Genomic DNA, 22,183 nt, shown 5'->3' with positions numbered 1-22,183 from the left:
CCTGATGGATGAAGCAGGAGACGACTGATAGATGATTATATTATTTATATAAATTATTGCTTATGTCTAAAAAGGAGACTTATTTAATCGCCTTCCCATAGTCCTTAACATCAACAATCTTACTGATTTCTACTTATGTTTTAATAAAATAAAATCTTTAACTATCTGTGGAGGAAAAAAGTAATGCAGATGTGCAGACTGAGGGAAGCAGATGGAATATTAACATACATTAATTAGCTTTTGGAACAAAGGAACAAGCAGCAGAGCAGCGGAGGCAGGGAATCCAAATTATTCCAAGCATAAATCCACACCTCAATAGTTCAACGTTGTAAATTAATGGTTGGGAATAAACAGGCATCTGGTGAACCAAATGAGCAAGGTGGATTAACTCTAAGCAGAAAACATTATGTCCAAAATTTTAAAGAAAGGAATGTGAAGAAGCTGATTTAGACTAAAAAAACAAAACAATTACTAATAATCCAACTAAAACCCCTGATTGATGACAGAAACTGAACAGCTTTAGAGCTGCAGGGTTAAATTCATGACAACAGGTGGCTGGTTTCACCCAGAGTGAGGTGGGTGTTTTTCCCACGGCTCCAGGTCTCCCTAGGCCCTCCCCTAAAAGCTACACATAAAACATCAATGATATTTGAGGCTACTGCCCCCTGCTGGTTATATTATACATTGCCTTACACAGTCCTCCCGTTTCAAGACTCAAAGAGCAAACCAGAGAAATGTTTGTGAAAGCAAAAGGTGAGAACAGAGGAAGTGTGGGATTCCACTAAAGAACAAACTAATACTAGTATGATTTTAACATTTTAACATTTGATGTGTTCTTAAATGTGTAACAGCAGATGTTTGCAATCTTATTAGCATTTAACCTTCAATTTAACTTCTCTGTCACAGGTCAGACGTCTCCGGTGAAATCTCTAAAACCTGTAAGTAAAGCAGCTTTTAACCATTTTCTGTTAAGTAATAGATGACATGTTTCCTACTGTATTATAAAACAAAAAACCTTTTTCATTAGTTTATTTTTTATTTTTTTTATAATTGTTGTTTTATTTGTCAGTTTTTCCTTTGCCTCTCCTCCCACAAGCAGCACTGTATTAATCAGGCTGCCCGCATTAGCCAGCCTGTTATTTCTGGAGCTGCGTGTGGGTAAACACACCAGATCTGTTCAAACAGCAAACTTAACATCCCCCTGAGTTTGGGTGTTGTAAGATGATCTGCCTCATTCAACAGCTTGTTCCTGCGTTGCTCCTCCATGCTCGTGGTGCACCTTGAAATCAGTGAGGCAGAAACAGGCTTACTCACTCTGCTTTGTTGGTGAAACACAGCCAAAATAGCACATCCTAACAGAATAATAAGTGAATCCATCTCAAATTCGCCTGTTATGATATGAATCACTGAGATGATTATTGTCGCTGCTACTCATAATAAATGTACACATTCCAAGTAATCCTAAAATGTGCCATTACTAAAGGATGTTTTACCCACCTGAGGAAATGCATGTTTGTAAATCTTTTGTTTTGCAGTCCCCAGCTACCATGCCTCACCCTGCATCCCAGCAGGCTTCACACTCTGTCCCCCAGCAACAGCCCCACGCTGCCTCCCAGCTCGCCGTGCAGCAGCGGCCGGAAATGACGAACAGCGCAGAGCCCCTCAGTCAGCCAGAGGTGCCCTCCAACACCAACACCCTGCGCTCATCTTCTCCTAAACCGGACCCATCTGAGCTCTACCTCAAGTCCAGAGCTATCTTAGACAGCAAACGTAAGTTTATTTATTACAGAACTAGTCCAGCTCTTTAGGCTCCAGATTCATATTTTTCAAAAGAATACAAATTTCTCATAAAGGTTAGTGAGAACAAATAAACAGTTTTCATCCTTTCTGCTCAGAGCGGGTACTAATTATTTATATTTTTAGTAGTTTCTGTAAATTTGCGCTTCCCTGCAAACTGATTGCTGAGTTCACATGTAAAGTTGTCTTTTACTTCTTCTGTTAGCTTATAACTCATCTAACACGGCGGTATTTATATCTCTGTACCTTAGTCAGTTAAATAACATGCTTCTGTCGTTTTGCACATCTCTAATGTTGCTGCCATTTTCAAATATCCATTACTATAAAAATGTCTATAGCTGTATATTGGTTATTTATTCTCCAGGTGCACAGTATTTATATTGTTAAACACTTTACAGTACATTATTTTATTGTTTATCTTTTAACTCTTCACTATTATATTATTCTTATACATTTTTCTAAGGTCCACATCTGTGTGACCATTTTGCCTATAATCTTTTTGCCACTGTAAACACCAGAATTTCCCCATTGTGGGACAATAGAGAGATTTTCTATTCTATTCTAAAGATTTGAGTTTCTTTGTGTATTCTCTAGAGAGTTTAGATCCTTTCCTTAATTATGACATTTGTAAAAGACTGTTAAAATGTCATAGTTAAGGAAGTTCCATGATAAAGCAAAATCAAAGCTCAGAAAATAGCAGCTTGGTTTTACCCCACCAATTATCCTTCTTGTAACCTGCTGGAAGTCTAGCTCTCTCTTGCCGTCTCACAGCTGAGGACATTTTTGTTTTCTTTTAACTTGCCTCTTAGATCTTCATGCTTCCTTGTATCTCGTTTTTACACACCACTGATCATTAAATAACTTTGTAATGAGTGAAGCTTTTAGTACCAGGTACAGTGACTAAAACAGAGTTTCCTAGTGATAATGCCACCTGTGGCCAAAACAGAGAACTACAAATATTGCCATTGAATATTTGCTTTTCCTTTCTTTAGCTATTAATACCAAGGACCTGGATGTGTTCATTAAAAGAAACCAGGAGTCGGGTTTTGGCTTCAGAGTCCTGGGTGGAGAGGGACCGGACCAACCAGTGAGTTACGCTGCCCAATCACGCAGATGACCATGTGCATATTTATTCCACATAGGGGAGACTCAATTATGTGGGATAATGAGAAGTTAAAAACTGGATATAGGGTATTGAGTAATCTAAGCAGAAATTTGCAGTCTTTTGATTCCAGTTTTATTCCTCACATCAGCCAATCAGAGTGCCTTCTCCTGCTCAGATAAGTTTTTCCTCTCCAGGTGTACATTGGTGCAATTGTGCCGCTCGGAGCAGCCGAGAAGGATGGGCGACTGCGGGCCGGAGATGAGCTGCTCTGCATAGATGGCTTTCCCGTTAAGGGGAAATCCCACAAACAAGTGTTGGAACTAATGACCAATGCTGCCCGGAACGGCCAAGTCATGCTGACTGTCCGCAGGAAGCTGGCATACACAGGTAGGTCTGCTGTGCGGATAATCAGCTCTGCATTCCTCGCAGGGCACTCGCAGCACAGTTTCTTCATCTCCTCCTTTGCCTTAGATCAGCATGCTGGAGGAGAACCTCAGGGAGAAGGCTTTGATGTGGGATTTGCTCGGTAATCCTCTATATTTGCTCTGGGTGACTTCCCTGTTAAAAAAAATTTGGAATAAATGAGGTTCGATTAAAAAGATGACTTTCTGCTTTGCGTGCAATTTCCCTACCTTTGTGGAAGAAGCGCATTTAATTTGATTTCATTAAAAGATATTGAAAGCATTTTCTGAGAAGTTGAAAAGAAGATGGTTGCTTTGTTATAACGTTAAAAAGCCGGGCTGATTTACATCTCAAAGTGTTTTCTTAAAGTGCTTTTGCAGCAGCTCATACCTCCTGCTGAATAAAGGCCGGTTTAAACCCAATAATAGCCTCTTTAGCCTTAGCAGGAGCATTGTTATGATGACTGAGCAGAAAATAAGCATCTTTCATGAAGACACTGTGCTTTTATAACTGAGTTTTTCAAAAAATGACTAGCCTGATTAAAATCACAAAACAAGCATTAAATAAAAAGTGTCTGAGGTGAATCATGATCTCATTTTAAATGGCTGTGGTCTATTTAGACAGCTAGTAAAAATGCAGTTTAATTTTTTTTTCTCTTTCAAATACATAAAATTTTTTAAGACTTATTCACTACTTAAAAGAAACTACATGAATTTGTTTGTAAAATATATTACTATAAATTTCAATTAAGATTATCATATAGCTGCAATGTGCAACATATAACTCCTTCAAGCTATTTAAATTTTCACATCCCCAGAAGTTCTGGGCGAGGAGGAGGAGTAGCAACAATCTTCCAGTCTGACTTACTGATTACTCCCAAAACAATTAATACCTACAACTCTTTTGAACATTTAACCCTTAATTTCCCTGATCCGAATTTCAAGGCAAGAAAACCTCTTCTTTTTGTAACTTTGTATCGTCCACCAGGTCCTTACTCTGAATTTTTAGATGAGTTTTCAGAGTTCCTTTCTGATTTGGTATTAAATACTGACAGGGTCATCATAGTGGGAGATTTTAACATCCATGCTGACATTGAAGGCGATAGCTTAAGAGCAGCCTTTAATGCTATCTTAGACACTATTGGCTTTGTTCAAAATGTGAATAGTCCCACGCATTCTCATCTTCATACTTTGGATCTTGTGCTGACATACGGCATAGAATGTGAAGAAATAACAGTATTTCCTCACAACCCTGTCCTCTCTGACCACTTTCTAATAACCTTCAGGATTACTTTAACCGAGTTCTCCTTCCCCAAAAGAAGGTTCAATTTTAGTAGATCTTTATCAGATAGTGCAGTTATAAATTTTAAAGAATCTGCTTCACTTTCTCTCTGCTCTGTGTCACTGAGCAGTGCTGCAGAGTGCAAAAGCTTAGCTTATTCCCCTTCACAGGTTGATGATTTTGTTGATGGGGTTGCTAGTTCTCTGCGTATTGCCTTAGACAACGCAGCTCCTTTGAAAATGAAAACTGTTAAAAATAGAAAGCTTGCTCCTTGGTTTAATGCAGAGCTGCGTACTTTGAAGCAAAATGCTAGGAAACTGGAGAGAAAATATCGCTCCACAGGCCTGCGAGAGTCCTTCCTAGTCTGGAAAAATGGTTTACTGCTGTATAAGAGGACCCTTTGTAAAGCAAGAGCAGCATACTTCTCCTCATTAATAGAGGAGAATAAGAATAATCCTAGATTTCTTTTTAATACAGTTGCCAAACTCACCCAGAGCCATAGCTCTGTTGAACCGTCCATTCCACCTGCTCTTAGCAGCAATGATTTTATGGGATTCTTTATAAATAAGATTGATCTTATTAAAAATAAGATCATAAGCACTCCTCTATCCGCGATTGTACCTGAGGTAGTCATGGAATCTGAACCGGGTTTAGACTGCTTTGATCCAGTTGAACTCTCTGAATTAGCAAAATTATTGTCTTCATCTAAGCCTTCAACTTGTATGTTAGATCCAGTTCCAACCAGGTTATTTAAGGAGGTATTCCCTTTGATCTCCTCCTCCATTTTAGATGTGATTAATCTATCTCTGTTACAGGGATATGTACCTAAAGCTTTTAAGATTGCTGTAATTAAACCTCTGCTTAAGAAACCGTCTCTTGACCCAGATGACTTGGTCAATTATAGACCTATATCCAATCTTCCTTTCTTATCCAAAATTCTTGAGAAAGTAGTTGCCAAACAAGTTTGCGATCACTTCCACCATAATGAACTTTTTGAAGAGTTTCAGTCTGGCTTTAGAGCTCATCATAGCACTGAAACAGCTCTGGTGAAAGTCACTAATGATATTCTCATGGCCTCAGATAATGGACTTGTATCTGTGCTCGTCCTGTTGGATCTTAGTGCTGCATTTGATACAGTTGACCATAATATTCTTTTAGAAAGACTTGAATATTTTGTTGGAATTAAAGGAACAGCACTAGACTGGTTTAAATCTTATCTATCTGATCGAATTCAGTTTGTTCATGTTAATGATAGATCTTCAACACGCTCAAAGGTTACCTGTGGAGTACCACAGGGATCAGTGCTAGGACCAATTCTCTTTACTTTATACATGCTCCCAATTGGTAGAGTTATTAGACAGCATGGGATTAATTTCCACTGTTATGCTGATGATACCCAGCTATATCTGTCTATAAATCCAGATGAAGCTAACCCATTACATAGATTACAGGCATGTCTTGAAGACATAAAAACCTGGATGACTCTTAACTTTCTGCTTCTGAATGCAGACAAAACAGAAGTTATAGTCTTTGGACCAGAGTCTCTGAAAAAGAAACTGATTAGCCAGTCACTTCATTTGGATGGGATTAAACTGGTTTCAGATAATAAAGTAAAAAATCTTGGTGTTATTTTTGATCAGGACCTGTCATTTAAATCCCATATCAAAGAGGTTTCTAGAATTTCCTTCTTTCATCTGAGGAACATTGCAAAAATTAGAAATATCCTGTCCAGGGGTGATGCTGAGAAACTAGTCCATGCATTTGTTACTTCAAGGCTGGACTATTGTAATTCTTTACTATCAGGAAGTCCACAAACTGTAGTTAAAAGCCTTCAGCTGATCCAAAATGCTGCAGCCAGAGTTCTAATGAAAATGAAAAAGAGAGATCATATCTCTCCTATCCTGGCTTCTCTTCATTGGCTTCCTGTTAAATCAAGAATAGAATTTAAAATCCTCCTTCTCACATATAAAGCCTTAAATGGCCAAGCTCCATCTTATATCAGAGATCTGATTGTTCCTTATGTTCCTAACAGAGCACTTCGCTCTCAATCTGCAGGTTTACTAGTGGTTCCTAGAATTTCTAAAAGTAGAATGGGAGGCAGGTCTTTTAGTTATCAGGCTCCTCTCCTTTGGAACCAACTACCAGTTTTAGTCCGTGAGGCAGACACCCTGTCTACTTTTAAGGCTAGGCTTAAAACTTTCATTTTTGATAAAGCTTATAGTTAGGGTGGCTCAGGTTATCCTGAGCTATCTCTATAGTTATGCTGCTATAGGCTTAGACTTTTGGAGGACATAGGGACCCCCATTTCATCATTCTGCTTCATTCTTTCTCTGTTCTCCTATTCTGCAGAATCTGTTAGTTCAATCTCTAACCTTCTGCTCTCTCTGCTTTTCCTCAGAGTAGCTTTGCCTCGTCTGTTCCTGTTTGGCTGTGACGTCATCCTGGAAAAAAACATCAGCTGTGCTGCTTCTATCAACACCCTTGTTAATAGATGTTGGAGATCGGCCTGTTTTCCAGTGTGGTCCTGTTTCTCTGACCGTGACTGAGTGGATGTGCTCTCTTTGTCCTCTGGCATGGGAGCTGCCTTGGAGCTCGTCTGCCTGGCTGTGTGTTTCCTGGACGGGGCCGCCTTTTACAGCTGCTTTTTGTATCTCTGCTTCTGTCTCCTTGAACCCCAGTCGGCCTCGGCAGATGGCCGCTCACACTGAGCCTGGTTCTGCTGGAGGTTTCTTCCTGTTAAAAGGGAGTTTTTCCTCTCCACTGTCGCTACAAGCATGCTTAGTGTGGGGGATTGTATTTGAGTCAATGAGTCAATGCAATCAACTGGTTTTCCTTAGATAGAAAACTTTGTATCAATTTGACTGTATGATCTGGTTGAACTGTAAAGTGCCTTGAGATGACATGTGTTGTGAATTTGGCGCTATATAAATAAACTGAATTGAATTGAATTGAATTGCAACATATCATCTTCAGGCAATTTAAAATGAAAAACCTATCAGATCATCCGGTCAGATTGGTTCAAAATTTTCAAAGGAAAACCAGCTGCACTGCAAAAAAAATTTAAATCCAAATAAGTTATTTTTTCTTAAAATAAGTGCATTTTGTCTTGAAATGAGGAGTTAAGTGAAATACGTTGCCAATGTAACAAGATAATTTACATTTGAAATAAGAAAAAGCAGCTGCATTGTCTAATTACAAGCGCATATTATCTAATTATCTTATTTTAAGAGTAAAAACACTCATTCAATTGGCAAATCATATTATTTATCTACTAAAATTTAGGGTAAATACACTTGATTTTAGAAATTTTTACTTATTTCTGGATCGTTTTTGCAGTGTGATTGCATCAACTTATAAACTCAAAAGCAATCCCTCACACCAAGAATGCATGTGGCAACAGGGGAGAGGAAAACTCCCTTTTAACAGGAAGAAACCTCCATCAGAAGCAGGCTCGCTGTGAGTGGCCATCTGCTGATGCTGACATGGGGTTCAAGGAGAAAGAAGCAGACTCAAAAAGGGAGCATAGAAGCACTGATTCTTAGATACTATTCTAACATTTATATGTTAGAAAATGTAAAAGTGATCTAGCTCCATAGTTGGCTCGGTTTGTCAAAGAAAGCCAGTTTCTTGTCAAAGGGATGAAATGGAGCACATAAAGTTATTCACAGTAAAAGCCAAACCCATCGGTTTGCCTAGGAGGAAAAGAGAGCTTAACAGTAAAAACAGGCCAAGCTCCAACATCTACAAACAAAAGTGTCGATGACAGCTACCCAGCTGATATTTCTCTCCATGATGGTATTGCCTATGTAAACAAACCAGCCAGATGTTTGGGGATATTCAACATGTCACATTGATGGTTTTGGTTATCTTGAGAATACTGTTTTACCTTAACAGCATTTTTTACATTACATCTGAATATGAAAATAGGAAATCTGAAGGAATTATGTATACATTTAATTCACTACAATGATTTTTTTTGGGGGGGGGGGGGGTTTCAGATAAATTTCACTGATGATTAATATTTTCTGTTAATATGTGTGTACTATTTTCCATCCATAGGATCAACACACATTGTAAAGTCTTGTCACATACAATCTTAAGGATTATTTTAGAATACTGGGAACAATTTCTCTTTAAACTGACATTAAACGTCATTCATTTTTGTATTTATTTATTCTTCAGAGGGTGGCGAGGAGGAAGAGAGCGGTCAGCAGCCTCAGCAGCTGTCCTCGGCTCTGATCAACAGCTCTCCTAAGGTGCCTCGCGTTGAGCCGCCAAACACCATCCAGCCTGCTCAGCTCTCCAGACCAGAGAGCTTTGATGTCACCCTGCAGCGCAAAGACAACGAAGGCTTTGGTTTTGTCATCCTCACATCAAAGAACAAGCCCCCACCTGGAGGTCTGAAGCAAACACAGTCACAAACCACATATGATTACCTATTTTTACCGATCAATTTTAGAATTGGTGCAAATAAATAAACACTGTACACATAGCTTCACAGCCGATCCTCTGGATCAGGAGGTGTTAAGGAGTTTAAAGCACTCATATTCAATTGATTTTTAAAACAAAGGTTTGCACCAAAGACACCTAACAGTACACACAGATCCATTTCTTATCTATTTATATAAGTTGGCAATCCCAATTCACATCATTTCAGCTAAAGACAATTATGGCATATCAACACTGATTCCTTTACCAGCACTTGATTTGGGTTTATAGTAACCAGGAATAATTGTAGAGAAGCAGTATGTCTTCAGGGTAGTTTTAGTGACTTTTTGTCTGTTATTATCTGAGGTATGTAGAGCATTTTGATATTGAATAGAAGAGACCACAAGGTGGAGCCTTGAGGAACCCCATATTTTATTATTGTTGTCTCTGATATGAAGTTACCTACTAAGACAAAATAGTCCCTGTTTTTCAAGTAGGATTCAAACCATGGATCAACAGCGTTGAAAGCTGCTTTGTTGATTTCATTGAACACCTTGACAAGAGATGTCTCAGTACATAAACCTGGCTGGATGACATTGATTAAATCTTTTTGCAATTTAATTTCTCTTCAGAGGAACTTCACTGAATTCTTGGTGTAGAAATGTCGTTAAAGTCTTAATTTCTCTTTCCTTTATGCTTTTTGCAGTCATACCTCACAAAATCGGTCGTATTATCGAAGGCAGCCCGACAGACCGCATAGGCCGCATGAATGTCGGGGACCGCATCTCTGCTGTTAACGGACAGTCCATCATGGAGCTGTCGCATAATGATATTGTCCAGCTCATAAAGGAAGCCGGCAACACGGTTACCCTGACTGTCGTGCCTGAAGACGGTAAGGAAGCCTGACTCTGGTTTCTCCACCTATCATTCAGGAGAGCGTCCCGTTTTTAACAGCAATGTTCGTGCCTCCTCTGTCCGTACAGACGGTGCTCCTCCATCTGGAACCAACTCAGTAAAGCACAGTCCTTCAGCCATGCATAGAGCTATGGGCCAACAGCTTCCCAGTCATCTAGACAGGTACAGTAAAACATACAGCACTAAACAAATGACTTTATCAAAGATCAAGTGCTAATACTGTAATTAAGAAGCTTTTTTCATATTTTAAACATGTATAAGATTTTGCATTTTGCCACTTTTAAATACTTAAATACCAACATTTCATTTCTGTAAAGTGATTTCTAGTCAGCCATAACCTTTTTTAAAAAAAAATAATTTAGGTAGTATAATTCAAAATTAATGATCAGGCTCTGTGTGTTACACATGAAGTAACCCACAGATACCGGAGGCAAGGTTAGCTTGCTGCTTCCAAAAGGACGGAATTTTACTGACATGTATTCCAGGTCTGGTTAAGTGTCTAGGGAAAAAAAAAAAAGTAGTCTTTCGAGTTTTTCTCTTTATTTCCTTGTCAGAGGCCACTATCTATTCATCCAATAGTGAGCACTTTACCTAAATCAGTTTGGATTGGTTGATACCATCGCATTTCAATATCAATATAAATAAAATTAAAAGCCCCAGAAAGACTGCCAAGAAGGTCTACAACAGATTCCTTCACAAACCAGTGATTCATTTTATCTAAGGAAAACCAGTTGATTGCATCGACTCATTGACTAAAATGCAATCCCTCACACTAAGCATGCTTGTAGCGACAGTGGAGAGGAAAAACCCCCTTTTAACAGGAAGAAACCTCCAGCAGAACCAGGCTCAGGGTGAGCAGCCATCATTTACCAACATTTATAAAATAATATCATTTGCTTTATAAAACAAAACACATAAAACAGCCAACATTAGTTAGGGATAAGAGCTGTAATCATAAGCTATATAATACATTGACATAATGGATATTTCATATGATTGTTTTTTAATAGAATGATATTGAGATCTATTTTGATAAATACTTATTGTCCAACCCAGTCCAGCCATATATGTACACGCTGATTTAGCATATCAGCACTAGTCATTGGCATTTTTCTGTTTTGTTTTTATTATTTTTATTCCTACTTCAATTGCTCTTTTTTCTATTTTCTTTTATCTGCTGGCATAGCATAGTTAATTTCTAACAAAAATAATCCACCTCAGGTTATTGTAAAGTTTTCTGGCAAAATCTGCCAGCATTTTTTTTTTCCAGACGTTGATGGCTTCTGTCATCTTGTATAAATTCCTTTCATCCACTGGGGAATTGATTGATTGTTTTTGTTCATATTAAAACTGTGACTGTATGCTTTAATAAGTATGTTCAACTTGAAAACCCTCAAACTGCATTTATAAATCTGAATAATCTTTATAAAGCCTATCTGAGCTGTAAAAATTAAAGCTTTTATATGATTTTAATGGGAGAGGATGAGAAAGTATGCAGTGTGAAAGCAAATATACTCAATATAATCCTGAAATATATTCATTATCTGTACAAAGAAAGAGGAGTTCGTTGTAACAACTAGGCCAATATTCAGCAACAGAATCGTTCGAGCAACCCAACTGTTCATACGCCCACACTTTGAGACGGTCCACTGCAGGTTCTTCCACATGAAATCACAAATAACCTCCCATAGTCACAGAGCTCCTCTGGCTCTGCACTGCCGTGGGGCCCATTATCATCTCCTGTGGCCTGCACACTCCTTGTTACCAAAGAGCACAGAAAATCCCCCTGTGGTCTCCCTTTGGACGGAGGTGAGCAAAAGCCAAAGGATTAATGAAGAGGCCTGCTTCCTTTTTGAGTTTTCTTCACGCAAGATTTCCTGTGCCAGAAGCATCGGTCTATTTTCAGTGACTACATTCAGACATCACAGCTTTCCGCATTCACCCCTTTTTAATCACCAGCACGCTCCTGGGGTCGGCTCGGCCTCAGATATGAGCAGCGACCGCCGGCTTCGGCTTGGCAGCACGAAGTGAGCAAACTCTCCTCAGTGCAGAGAATTTCTCGACTCCTCAGATGGTATGTCAGCACAGCTAAGTTCCCACTAAGGCGTTGTAATGAGCTCTTCGAAGCATTAAAGCGTGCCGCTGTTATCTGTCACTGAAATGTAAAAGCAACACAGCCCTTTGAAGGATTTACAGTTCTCAGTACACGCTGGAATGAAAGCAACAGAGAGAGGCTACACTGCTATAATCAAAACATGGCTGCGTGAAGATATCAACACAGTCTATCTTATAGACTCTCTTGTATATCAGGCTTTATTATAACCTGTTTGTTGTCCTTTCTGTGTAGGACTGGTGAGGCTGAGATCAAGAACTCTTTTCAGCCGACTGAGACGGGAACAATCTCATCAGGACCCAAACAGGTAAAAATAAGTAAAAATCACCCCTCAAAAAATGAGCTTATTAACTATATAACATATAATTTGGAAGCTTTGGATGGATCTTGTTAAAATGACTCCTTACCTTACATTCCCTTTCTTTTGTTTTTTGGAAACAGGGTTGCTTTGTGGTGGAACTGGAGCGCAGTCAGCGGGGCTTCGGCTTCAGTCTGAGAGGAGGAAAGGAGTACAACATGGGGCTTTACATCCTGCGCCTGGCTGAGGAGGGGCCTGCTCTTAGAGATGGACGTATACATGTGAGTTGACCATTTATCTGTCACTCCATCCATGCATCCATCTGTCTGACTTTCCATCCACTTGTCCCTAGGAATCCATGAGTCCGTCCACTAGTCTATCAGTGAATCAGTCTTTTTTTTTTTTTTTTCAATCAACCTCATTTATTTCTCCATCCATCTATCATCTATATTTATCCATAATAATACTATGCAAAGTTTAATTCTAATCAACTCTGGCTATAGTAAAATTGTTAATAGTTTTCTTATGTTGTTTGCAGTTCCACATCTCTAGGATTCTGTGTCCCGTCCTTCTGGTAGAACAGTTTAAATGTTTGGGTCTAAAAACAATCATTAAAGTCTCCAAATTAGAAAAAATACGGTCGGACCCTGAAAAGAGCAATTAGTTAAATTTCACCACTAGGTGGCTTGATGAGCACTGTCTGTTGACCAAAACAAGATGTGTAACAAGTGATGCCTCTCTCTACCTCCACTGCCCAGAACCTTCTCAGCCTTTGCCTTGTGTGTGAATTTAAAAAACACGTATGTTGGCGAATGTTCATATTCAGGTGATTGTTTTGATGAGGTGAATGCGATCTCTGCCATTTTGCTCCTACGCTACAATGCTCTATTTGGGCGGAGAGGGGGCTAAGCCGTGAGTGGGAGCTTTTCACATGTGTAGCCATTCCAGCTTGTAGGCTGAAGAGTAGCACAGAGAAATTGTGTGTGACACTATATTCCATTCTCATCACTGCTTTTCAGTTATTTTTATCCAAAACATTATTAAAACCCCAGAAAATTATATAAAATTATTGCTCCTTTAAAAAATTGAATTGGCATTGAATAGGAGCAATACCTTAGATTGGTAGCAATCCTATTCAATTCAGTTCAAACATACTTTATTAAAAATTAATCTGAGATTAGACTATTTTACCACTGGGAAAGCCAGGGAAGACAGTTAACTGTGGTGTCCTTCAGGGCTCAGTCCTTGGCCCCACTTCTTTTCCCTTTACATAATCTCATCTTATGTTTTCATGTCATTCTGAAGCACTCTAGAATTTAAAAATCCTAATTTGCATTAGAAAATAATAAATTATCATTATTACTCACCAATGCTCCCAACATGTGGAGCAACAAAGTGCTGGATGGATTCAGGTGTCTCTTTGACCTCATGCCTCTTCCTCCGCTCTATGCTGCCATGCTCTGTAAACTGTGCCTATAAACTAAAAGTCTTTGGATTTCAGGTCGGGGATCAGATCGTGGAGATCAATGGTGAGGCCACTCAGGGCATCACCCACACGCGGGCGATCGAGCTCATCCAGGCAGGAGGCAACAAGGTTCACCTGCTCCTCCGACCCGGCCAGGGCCTCGTCCCGGATCACAGTGAGTCCGTCCATCCGTCCAGCTTCACAGAGATCAGCTCAGCAGCATATTAACCACTCACATGTAGATGGATTGGTTTGGAAAGCAGCTGCATCCTGATGCATGAGTTTCAGATTTCTCTCTTTAGCCTTTCTCTCGTCTCATTCTCATTCACAACTTTTAACTCAGGCTGCCTGTTGTGCTGTTTATCCTCCTTGCTTTCTTTGTGTTTCTGCTCTAGCACGGCTGTCTATTTCTACCTTTTTATCTCTTCCTTCTATAGGTTCGAACTCTTCTTCCACCCTGTGCTTCTACATGAAACCAGAACATCACTAAAGGCCTCACTGCTTTTCTCGGTCTGTCTCTCGTACGCTTGGTAAAACTTCTTTGCCTTTAAGTTTTAAATCTCAGATCTTCAATGCTAACTTATCTTGGCTGAAATGGTTACAGTATCCCAAAAAAGTATAGATACCCATTGAATGCTTCTGTTCAGACCCATGATTTTTATTTTAAAGAACAACACAAAAGGACTAAGAAATTCTTCATAATTTGGCATTCTGGCCTTTTCCTCCATTATCCTAATAATTTATATCAACAGAAACATTTCCTTACAGCAGTCAACTGATTGGTAGGTAGACCTCCCCTAGGTGAAATACAGTTCTAGTTTAAATATTGCTATTCTTTGAATGCCTCGTTGCACTTTACTGAGCAAACACTATCATAATGATCAAGGAACACATCACACTGGAGCTGTATAAAGCTGTAGAGAAATATAAAGTAGGGTTGTTGATAAAAATCCTGCCTAAAAACCTGCAAAACCTATGAAGACATAACTGCGTAGCTAAACCAACACCGAGTAAGGAGAGAAACAATCAAGGAAGGAATACAGATGTTTATTGATTCTGGAGGAGTGGAAGAAAGATACTTTTCAGATTATTTTGACTATTGGTTAGGTAGCCATCAGATCCTGGGATTTGTGGAAGGCTTTAAGGAAAAAAAGCTATTTGTAAAAGACGGTCCACAGATGCTCTGTTTACAGTGTGCCTCTAACCAAGGGCACCGCAAATGTCGCTTGGACGGTGCTTGCGGGGTACCATCACCGTGTATATACATAATTTCAGAGCAAGTTCAAAAGAAACTAACGCAAAAACACATGCAAATAAAAAAAGCTTATAAGGAGAAAAGCTAAAATCAAGAAAAAGAGAGTTGCAAAGTGTAAACATGCTGCAAATACATGCTAAAAGACAAAAAAAGATGTGAAGGAAAAATGCTGCAAAAGGAAAAAACCTGTTAGGAAAGTGCTCCAGACCACTAGGGGGAGACGATTAACGACTCATAGGGGACCAGAACCTTAGTAAAGGAGTAAATAGGATGATGATTAAGTTTTTAAAAAAGATTAAGAGGAAAACTGACCTCTACTGTCTGCCCTGTAGATGTTCTCTGGACGGCATCCGATTTATGTTTTTGCTAGGGAACTCGTGCACAAATATCTGTATTTATATTTTAATTTGGTCCCGTATAATTTGCTGATTGCTGCCAACCATGATCTGGAGCTTTTCTGATATTGGGTACCAGTTTGTAGTTTTTTTTGTTGTTTTTTTAAACTTACAGCTTTGTATTTTTTATTTTTTTGCTACTTGCAGCATTTTTTCCTTCCATGTGTTTAATGTCTTTCTATGTTAACATCATGTAACATGGGTTCTGTATTTGTAGAGTAGTTCCACTTTGCCACTCTCTATTTTTCTATGATTGCAGCCTCTCTTAACCTCCAATTATTTTCAATACTTAGAGCATTTCCCTTTCCATGTGTTTTATCTCTTTGTGTGTTAGTCTCATTTTAGAGTTTGCAGGACCTTTTGGATTTGCAGTGAAAGCATGTATTTGCATGCCGTTTGCACCCCTTGGCTCTATATTTTTGATACAATGGAAGATTGCAATCTTTCTGTGCAGCCTTTCCATGACAGATCTCTCCCAGGGGGACAAATAGAGACTTTATTGATGCTCAAAATTACTCCTGTGACAGAAAAGCCAACACTACACATCATCTTGGTCACAAGGGGATATCCAGGGTCCACAGTAATAATATACTAAATGAACAAATGTGGAAAAGGGAAGAGATATAAAACATTTACCCAGCAAAGAATCAGTAACTTGGTAGCAGATGCTGTACGGTAAGCAATATGTTCTCTGGCTGGTTTATTTTAAAGCAGTGACCTAGAGAAATAAATAAAAAGAACGTAACCACAATGCCACTGAACGTACACCCCGTCCTCTATTGTAAAAGCAGAAAAACTGTGGAGAAATCCTTAATATGATATTGATCAATGTGCGGCAGGTGATAAAAGTATGTGTGCATTCACTGGCATCAACCTTTTGATTACAAGACAAAAGGAGAATTCATTTCTATAAGTTGACGCCCCAAGAAATCCAAAAAGCTAATTTCAGCACAGCTAGATCCATCACTCGTCTTCTCCCCTCCTCACGTTTTTCTTTTTTTTTTTTTGCTGCCTATATCTGCTCTAAGCCACGGCTCTGCGCTTCTTATCTGCTCGGCGGAAAATTGAAACGTCAGTCCCGGCTGAACCCTAGCACCCTTCCAGCTGATGCATATCTGAAGCAAGGCAAATATTTAGATGGAGATTGCACAGGGATGTTGCAGAAAGCCTGTCTGTATGATGCCTCTGTTGCATGATGTTTTTATTTGCCCTCATTTTTTGGTGACTTAACAGAACGTGGAGAGGTTTCAGTTTGGACATCGTTTTTGAATCCCTGCAATAATTTTAGTGTGTGTTTTAACAGTTTGCACACCCCTGTTAAACTGTCTAGGATTTCAACTGAACGACCTGATATCATATTATTTTGCACAACCCTAAACTAAGAACAGCACCCAGTCTACATTAGTAGCCTATTAGCATGTAGCACCTTAATTGGTCTTGCAGCTAATCAATCAGATATATTATATGCACGTTCAGTCTAAAGGTAGAAACCCCACAGCATGACTCTGCCACCACCACTTATTTTTAATAATTACAAAAATTGGAACATATTACATTTATCGAAAAAAAAAAGTTAAAAAAAAAATGTTAACTAGGATTAAATTAGGGCTGCAACTACCAAATATTTTGCAAATTGATGAATCTGTTGATTATTATAATAGCCAAAGGTTCCTTAAAGAAGATTTTTTTATGAAATTAAACCAGTTGAAACTAAAACATTTCCACTTGAGGAGTTCTGAGTAGAGCATATTGACAAAAGAAAGCGTTTTTGTTTTGTTTTGTTTTTTTATCTTAAATGCAAAATTGTTAAATGTTTTTTCACAATTTTCTTATAATTACAGCTCTAAGTGGGTCGCTCTGTCAGCTAAAGGCATGTTTTAGACTCTCTATACTCCAGTTAACGATTCATCAGTTACTGAAATAGATGACAATTATTTCAATAATCAATTAATCCGATTGTTTCAGCCCTAGATTACATTTTTAAATGTAAATTAAATGCTTCTGTATTAAATCCTGCTCTTTAATACAGACATATAAAGGATGCTACCATGTAGAAAAAACTTTCTCTTTATCATGTTTTATTTAAAATTAAAAGCAGAAATCCCCACAGATAATTTAAAAAGACTAAAATCCCTTTGTTTGGCTGTCTTACATCAAATTATACCAGGATTTCATAGATTTATGGCTTTAGAAACTCATGATCTCATCTTTTATAGGAGTGGAATCCAGGCAATAGGATGTTGCTGCACAGTTAGCAGGTTGTTCTCAGGATTATAAGCTCCCCCCTTTGTCCTTTAAACGTTGAGATCATCTGTCATTACACCTAAAAAAACCTGCATTTCTGGTTTCATTGTGTCTCCAAGTATTGGTATATTTTTATATGTATTCATCTTCAAACGCAAGTCTTTAATTCCATGGTGCAAAAGTGTATTTTTTTGTCTTGTAGATGTTGTTTACATTTGTATTGTACAAGATATGTCTCCTATAAATATGGGAAAGGTTGAAATCCTTCTACCTAAACTCATTTTAAAGACATTTTAAGTGGGGTGTCTAGACTGTTAAGATCCACCGGATACTTTGCAGAAATATGTTTATTTGTTGTCTTTATTTTTTTTCCAGGTTCAAAAGAAAAAGTAGCCCTTCCGAAGACGAGCTTTCCCAGACTCTCTGCATCTGATGACCAGTCATCTCCAGCTTCTCCATCCTCTAACTCAGGATGGTCACCTTCTTCCTCCAAAGCATTCACCCTTGAAGAACCATCAGCAGGGGATTACAGAGTGCCTAGTTTCCCCGGTGCTGGACAGGACCACGGTACACAAGCTAACCGATCAAGGGGACAGCAGCACCCTACACACAACCATAAGCGTGCTTCTAGCCCCAGGAAAACTGGCCAGAGCGACTTCATACCTAGCAGTCCCAGAAGAGCAGCAGAAGCTCAGATGGATCACATGGAGCCGTCCCAGAGCCCCCAAAAAACATCGGAAAACAGGGAAAGGAAAACCCAAGGGCAGAGAGACCTGCGCTCTGCTAGCCCACGGAAGGGCTCCCAGAGGGAGCACGATCCTGTCCTTTCCAGGAACCCAGAAGAACCTCAGAGCCCCAGACGTCCCACTGGACAACAGCCAGCCGGGGAAGTGAAAGACTGGAGACATAAAGAGGAGGATGCAGCTTACCAGCAGGAGAGAGGGGCTGCAGAGAGTGGAGACAAAGGCTGGGGCACCGGCGAGCGCCACCGGAAGGGAAAGAGGGCTGAGAAAGAGGCAGCGGCTCAGAAACCCCACTGGGACAGAGCGGGTTCGGAGGCCGATCCGACCACAGCCAGCCACAGGAGCGGAAGAGAGAGAGCCGACAAGGAATACCCAGAGGCCAAGTATCAGGGGTCAGCTGAGCAAGTGAACAGAAGGGACCCCAGAGGTTCCAGCAGTAGCATCCAGGATCCCAACTGCAACGGGACCAGCACCAGCAAGAAGGCCCCCATCACCCCCGGCCCATGGAAGGTTCCCAGCTCGGCCAAGATCCAGTCCCACGTGGACTCATCATGAATGAAGACAAAGCTGAGCCTTTATGAACGGGCTGGAGAGAGCGGATCGACGTTTAACCAGCACATACCTTCTCATTAACTTTCTATTTTTTGTTTGTTCACCCGGTTTGCCTCAGACGGAGTATTTGTACCAAACCCTGCTGCATGCTCATGTGAGATGAGATCTGAGCCGGGAGTTCAGAAGGAAATCTATTCTGTGCCAATCAGAGACTCTAGTTAAAATGAAGCTGCTCCTGATAGCACTCACTGTGAATCGGTTTGAAGGTGTCTAAATGAAGTGCTCATCCCGTCTAACCGAGCCACAAGAAGAAAACTGTTTTTTTTTTTAGTTTGTGTTTACTTTGAAGGATTACAAGCATACTCATGCACTCGCTAAGTTTTAAAACCAAGCAAGATTTACTCACTGTTATCGTCTCTAAAGGGACCACTGTTTCTTCAAACGACCTGAGGGAAAAACAATGTTTATTTTTTATGATTAAAAAGAAGAAATATCCGATAAAAGCTGTGATTCGTGTGACTGCATCCGAATATGTGAAGTCATGAATCCCATGTAGGTGGGAGGAACACTCTGAAGCTTTATATGCATCAATGAGCAGACCAGATACTTGTGGTTATAGATCTAATGTTTTTGTATTTGTGTTGTGAAAATAATGTGAGAAATTAAAAGCAAAACAAGAGCGCCCATACATGTCTGCGTGGAGGCCGAGCATGTAGAAACTCTACACCATTTATGTGAATCCTCCTTTACATCATGGTCTCATGCATCATGTTGATAATGCATTTTATTTATTCCTTTAGGCTCAAAAATACGTATCAATTAATTATTTAGCAAACCAATTCCTCAAATATTGATCCTATTTAGAAGAAATTAATTAGCGAAGCTTTACAATTGATAAAAATGCAAACTTTTCTTTTTAATTTGTATGAAATATTTAGAAATATATATTTATCTCGTGAATATAGGCACACATAAAAAGAGGGAACCTTTAGTTCAAATGTTTATGAAGTACAGAACCAGACGCATGCGTTCGCACTTGTGTTGATGATGTGTAAAAAGCGATAAAATAATAAATGTTTTATTGCAGGGGTATAATCCGCTGAGATGTTTATAAAAATGCAACCTTTGATTTTTGAATATTTTTAGTGGGGGAAGTATTCCTCCTAAAAAATGCATCAAGTTTGGGTGTTTAGGTTTGGCTCAGTTGCAGCATTTCACTAATGTTAGAATAAATACATTTGAGGTTAAAATAGTCTTTTGGAGGTTTATATTTACATGTTTTAAGGCTTTTTACACATCTTTTTTTTTCCAGAACTGCCAGTCACTGTGCCTGGTCCTGTACTTTGCTGTAGTTTGTCACTGCAACATGTTTGTGTTTGTTTTACACAAAGCCAGACCCTCTTTAAGTTTTGACATGAAAGCTGCTTGTGATTGCAGACGCCTCTGTAGATCATGAGAAAACCCTCTGCTCCTCTTCTTCAGTAGGCTGATGGGAGGTTCTGCTTAATGCTGTTTAAATTGGGATTTAAGTTTGGCGTTTAAAAAGCAATCAGGAAAGCATCTGACTGCTCTGAAGAGAAAATGTAGCCTTTCTGTGTTCTTACTGTGGACTAGAGCGACATCTAGTGCTGAAACCTCTGCTCTGCACAAGCAAGTCATAGCTTTAACCCTAACCCGCCTGCCTGCATAAGCATATGAAGAAGTAATACACGCATCTGTTTGTCTGCGAGGCCGCTGGATAATTTATTGTCTGTTTTCATGTTGATATGATGGGCTACTGTCGTTTTTAACTGTTCATATCTTTACCATGTCTGATGCCGTGGCCTTGCGTTTGCTCCAACATATTTAAAAGACATAGTTTTGACATCATTGTAGTTGTAAATGTTTATAAATTGTACAGCACATGTATAAAATGATTGCCTTCATGAAGAAAGAAAATCTATGTAAATTGTTATCCATTATTTTTTTAAGGGAGCTGAGAGGAAATGTTATGCAATGGGTGGAAAAAAAAATTATCATGGCATACTGTTCATGCACTGATAAATAAAGGTTTACTGATTAAATATAAGAATTTATGTATTTTTTTTCTCTCATTCTGTGTTTATCAATGTAAGTGAGACAGTTTACATGCATGCAGTTTACATCTATTAATATATTCCAGAAAACATAACATAGAGGAGGATGCTCAAGTTCAGAGAAGTCTGGTTTCCTGATGAATAAACTAATCTTTAAGAAACAAGTAGAACTTTTAAAACATGTAATTAATTATTGCATTTTTATTCTCTGGTTTTTAATTATTTATCTTCGTTTGAAATAATTTTTTGTTTAATTTTTTTTAACTTTTTAGATTTTTTTTTTTCAAACCCATTTTAGGATAGCTTAACTCCTTACTCACCAGGGATTGCATAATAATTTTTAGAAATTTAAATTATTTTTGTTTGATCAGGATCTCAAATATCTTGTTTTGAGTAGTATTAACTGACCCAAACAAGATCAAAAAGATAAAAAACGGAATCATCAGTAATAAGCAAGTCTTTGTGAGGCTTAAACTTCTTATTCATAATAAAATGATTTATCAGAATAGCCCCAGTGAAGCAAATGTAATATGTTTGCTCAATAACTTTTAGGTAGGAGGTTTGAATTGAATATCAAAGAGTGAGTATAATAGGTGTACCAACCCTTTGAATGAAACAGGGATATGTAATATAATACAAAAATATAAGATATTTAGCTACCAATGAACTCAAAACTGCCAAGTGAAACAGGCACAGCATATAAAAGCGTAACATCATTAAGTTTTAACCAAACAAAGGGGAGCAATTATTATCAGGGTCTCCAAGGCCAAAAACGATAAGCAAAAGTACTTGTTCTGGCTTAGCTGACAAATAACATTGCAATAGCTGAGAATGGAGAAAACCAAGTAAAAGGAAAATGTCAGAGATCTGCTGCATAACTTCTAATAAACAAAACACACCTGTTAGGATAATTATCATTGATGTGTGAGTTTATTTCACCTTGGTGCCCAATGTTTTCCACAATAGTTAATCTAATTAAGACAGTTCCTCTGTTTGGATATGCAGTTCTAATCTTCATTTTGTACGTGGCATAGATTTGGAAATAGAATGAGAGCGGAGTCCTTCAGCTAAGAACAAAGTGTAATATTTTGTTAAGGCTGGAGCCATGGATGTCT

General features: G+C 38.8%; 1 protein-coding gene across 3 annotated transcripts in view; it reads left to right on the top strand.

The window, feature by feature from the left end:
* The window catches only part of magi3a (membrane associated guanylate kinase, WW and PDZ domain containing 3a), a 203,625-nt gene extending 182,564 nt beyond the window's left edge, over positions 1-21,061 (top strand). The window contains exons 12-23 of one of the 3 annotated variants that reach the window (XM_038287330.1): positions 907-938; positions 1,536-1,770; positions 2,790-2,884; positions 3,097-3,289; positions 8,768-8,983; positions 9,720-9,905; positions 9,997-10,090; positions 12,276-12,348; positions 12,483-12,620; positions 13,841-13,979; positions 14,242-14,334; positions 18,074-18,209. In XM_038287330.1, coding sequence (XP_038143258.1) covers positions 907-938; positions 1,536-1,770; positions 2,790-2,884; positions 3,097-3,289; positions 8,768-8,983; positions 9,720-9,905; positions 9,997-10,090; positions 12,276-12,348; positions 12,483-12,620; positions 13,841-13,979; positions 14,242-14,294 — 1,454 coding nt within the window. In that variant the 3' untranslated portion in view covers positions 14,295-14,334; positions 18,074-18,209. Of the gene's footprint in view, positions 1-906; positions 939-1,535; positions 1,771-2,789; positions 2,885-3,096; positions 3,290-8,767; positions 8,984-9,719; positions 9,906-9,996; positions 10,091-12,275; positions 12,349-12,482; positions 12,621-13,840; positions 13,980-14,241; positions 14,335-18,073 lie in introns of all 3 variants that reach the window. The other 2 variants (XM_038287329.1, XM_038287328.1) reach the window with 2 other exon arrangements.
* The last annotated feature ends 1,122 nt before the right edge of the window (positions 21,062-22,183 follow it).

This window comes from Cyprinodon tularosa, unplaced genomic scaffold (assembly GCF_016077235.1).
Source record: "Cyprinodon tularosa strain WSP-4 unplaced genomic scaffold, ASM1607723v1 ctg239, whole genome shotgun sequence".
In the NCBI taxonomy this organism is placed as follows: Eukaryota; Metazoa; Chordata; class Actinopteri; order Cyprinodontiformes; family Cyprinodontidae; genus Cyprinodon; species Cyprinodon tularosa.
Note: the sequence above shows the minus strand (reverse complement) of the source record. Positions and strands in the feature narration are given on the sequence as shown.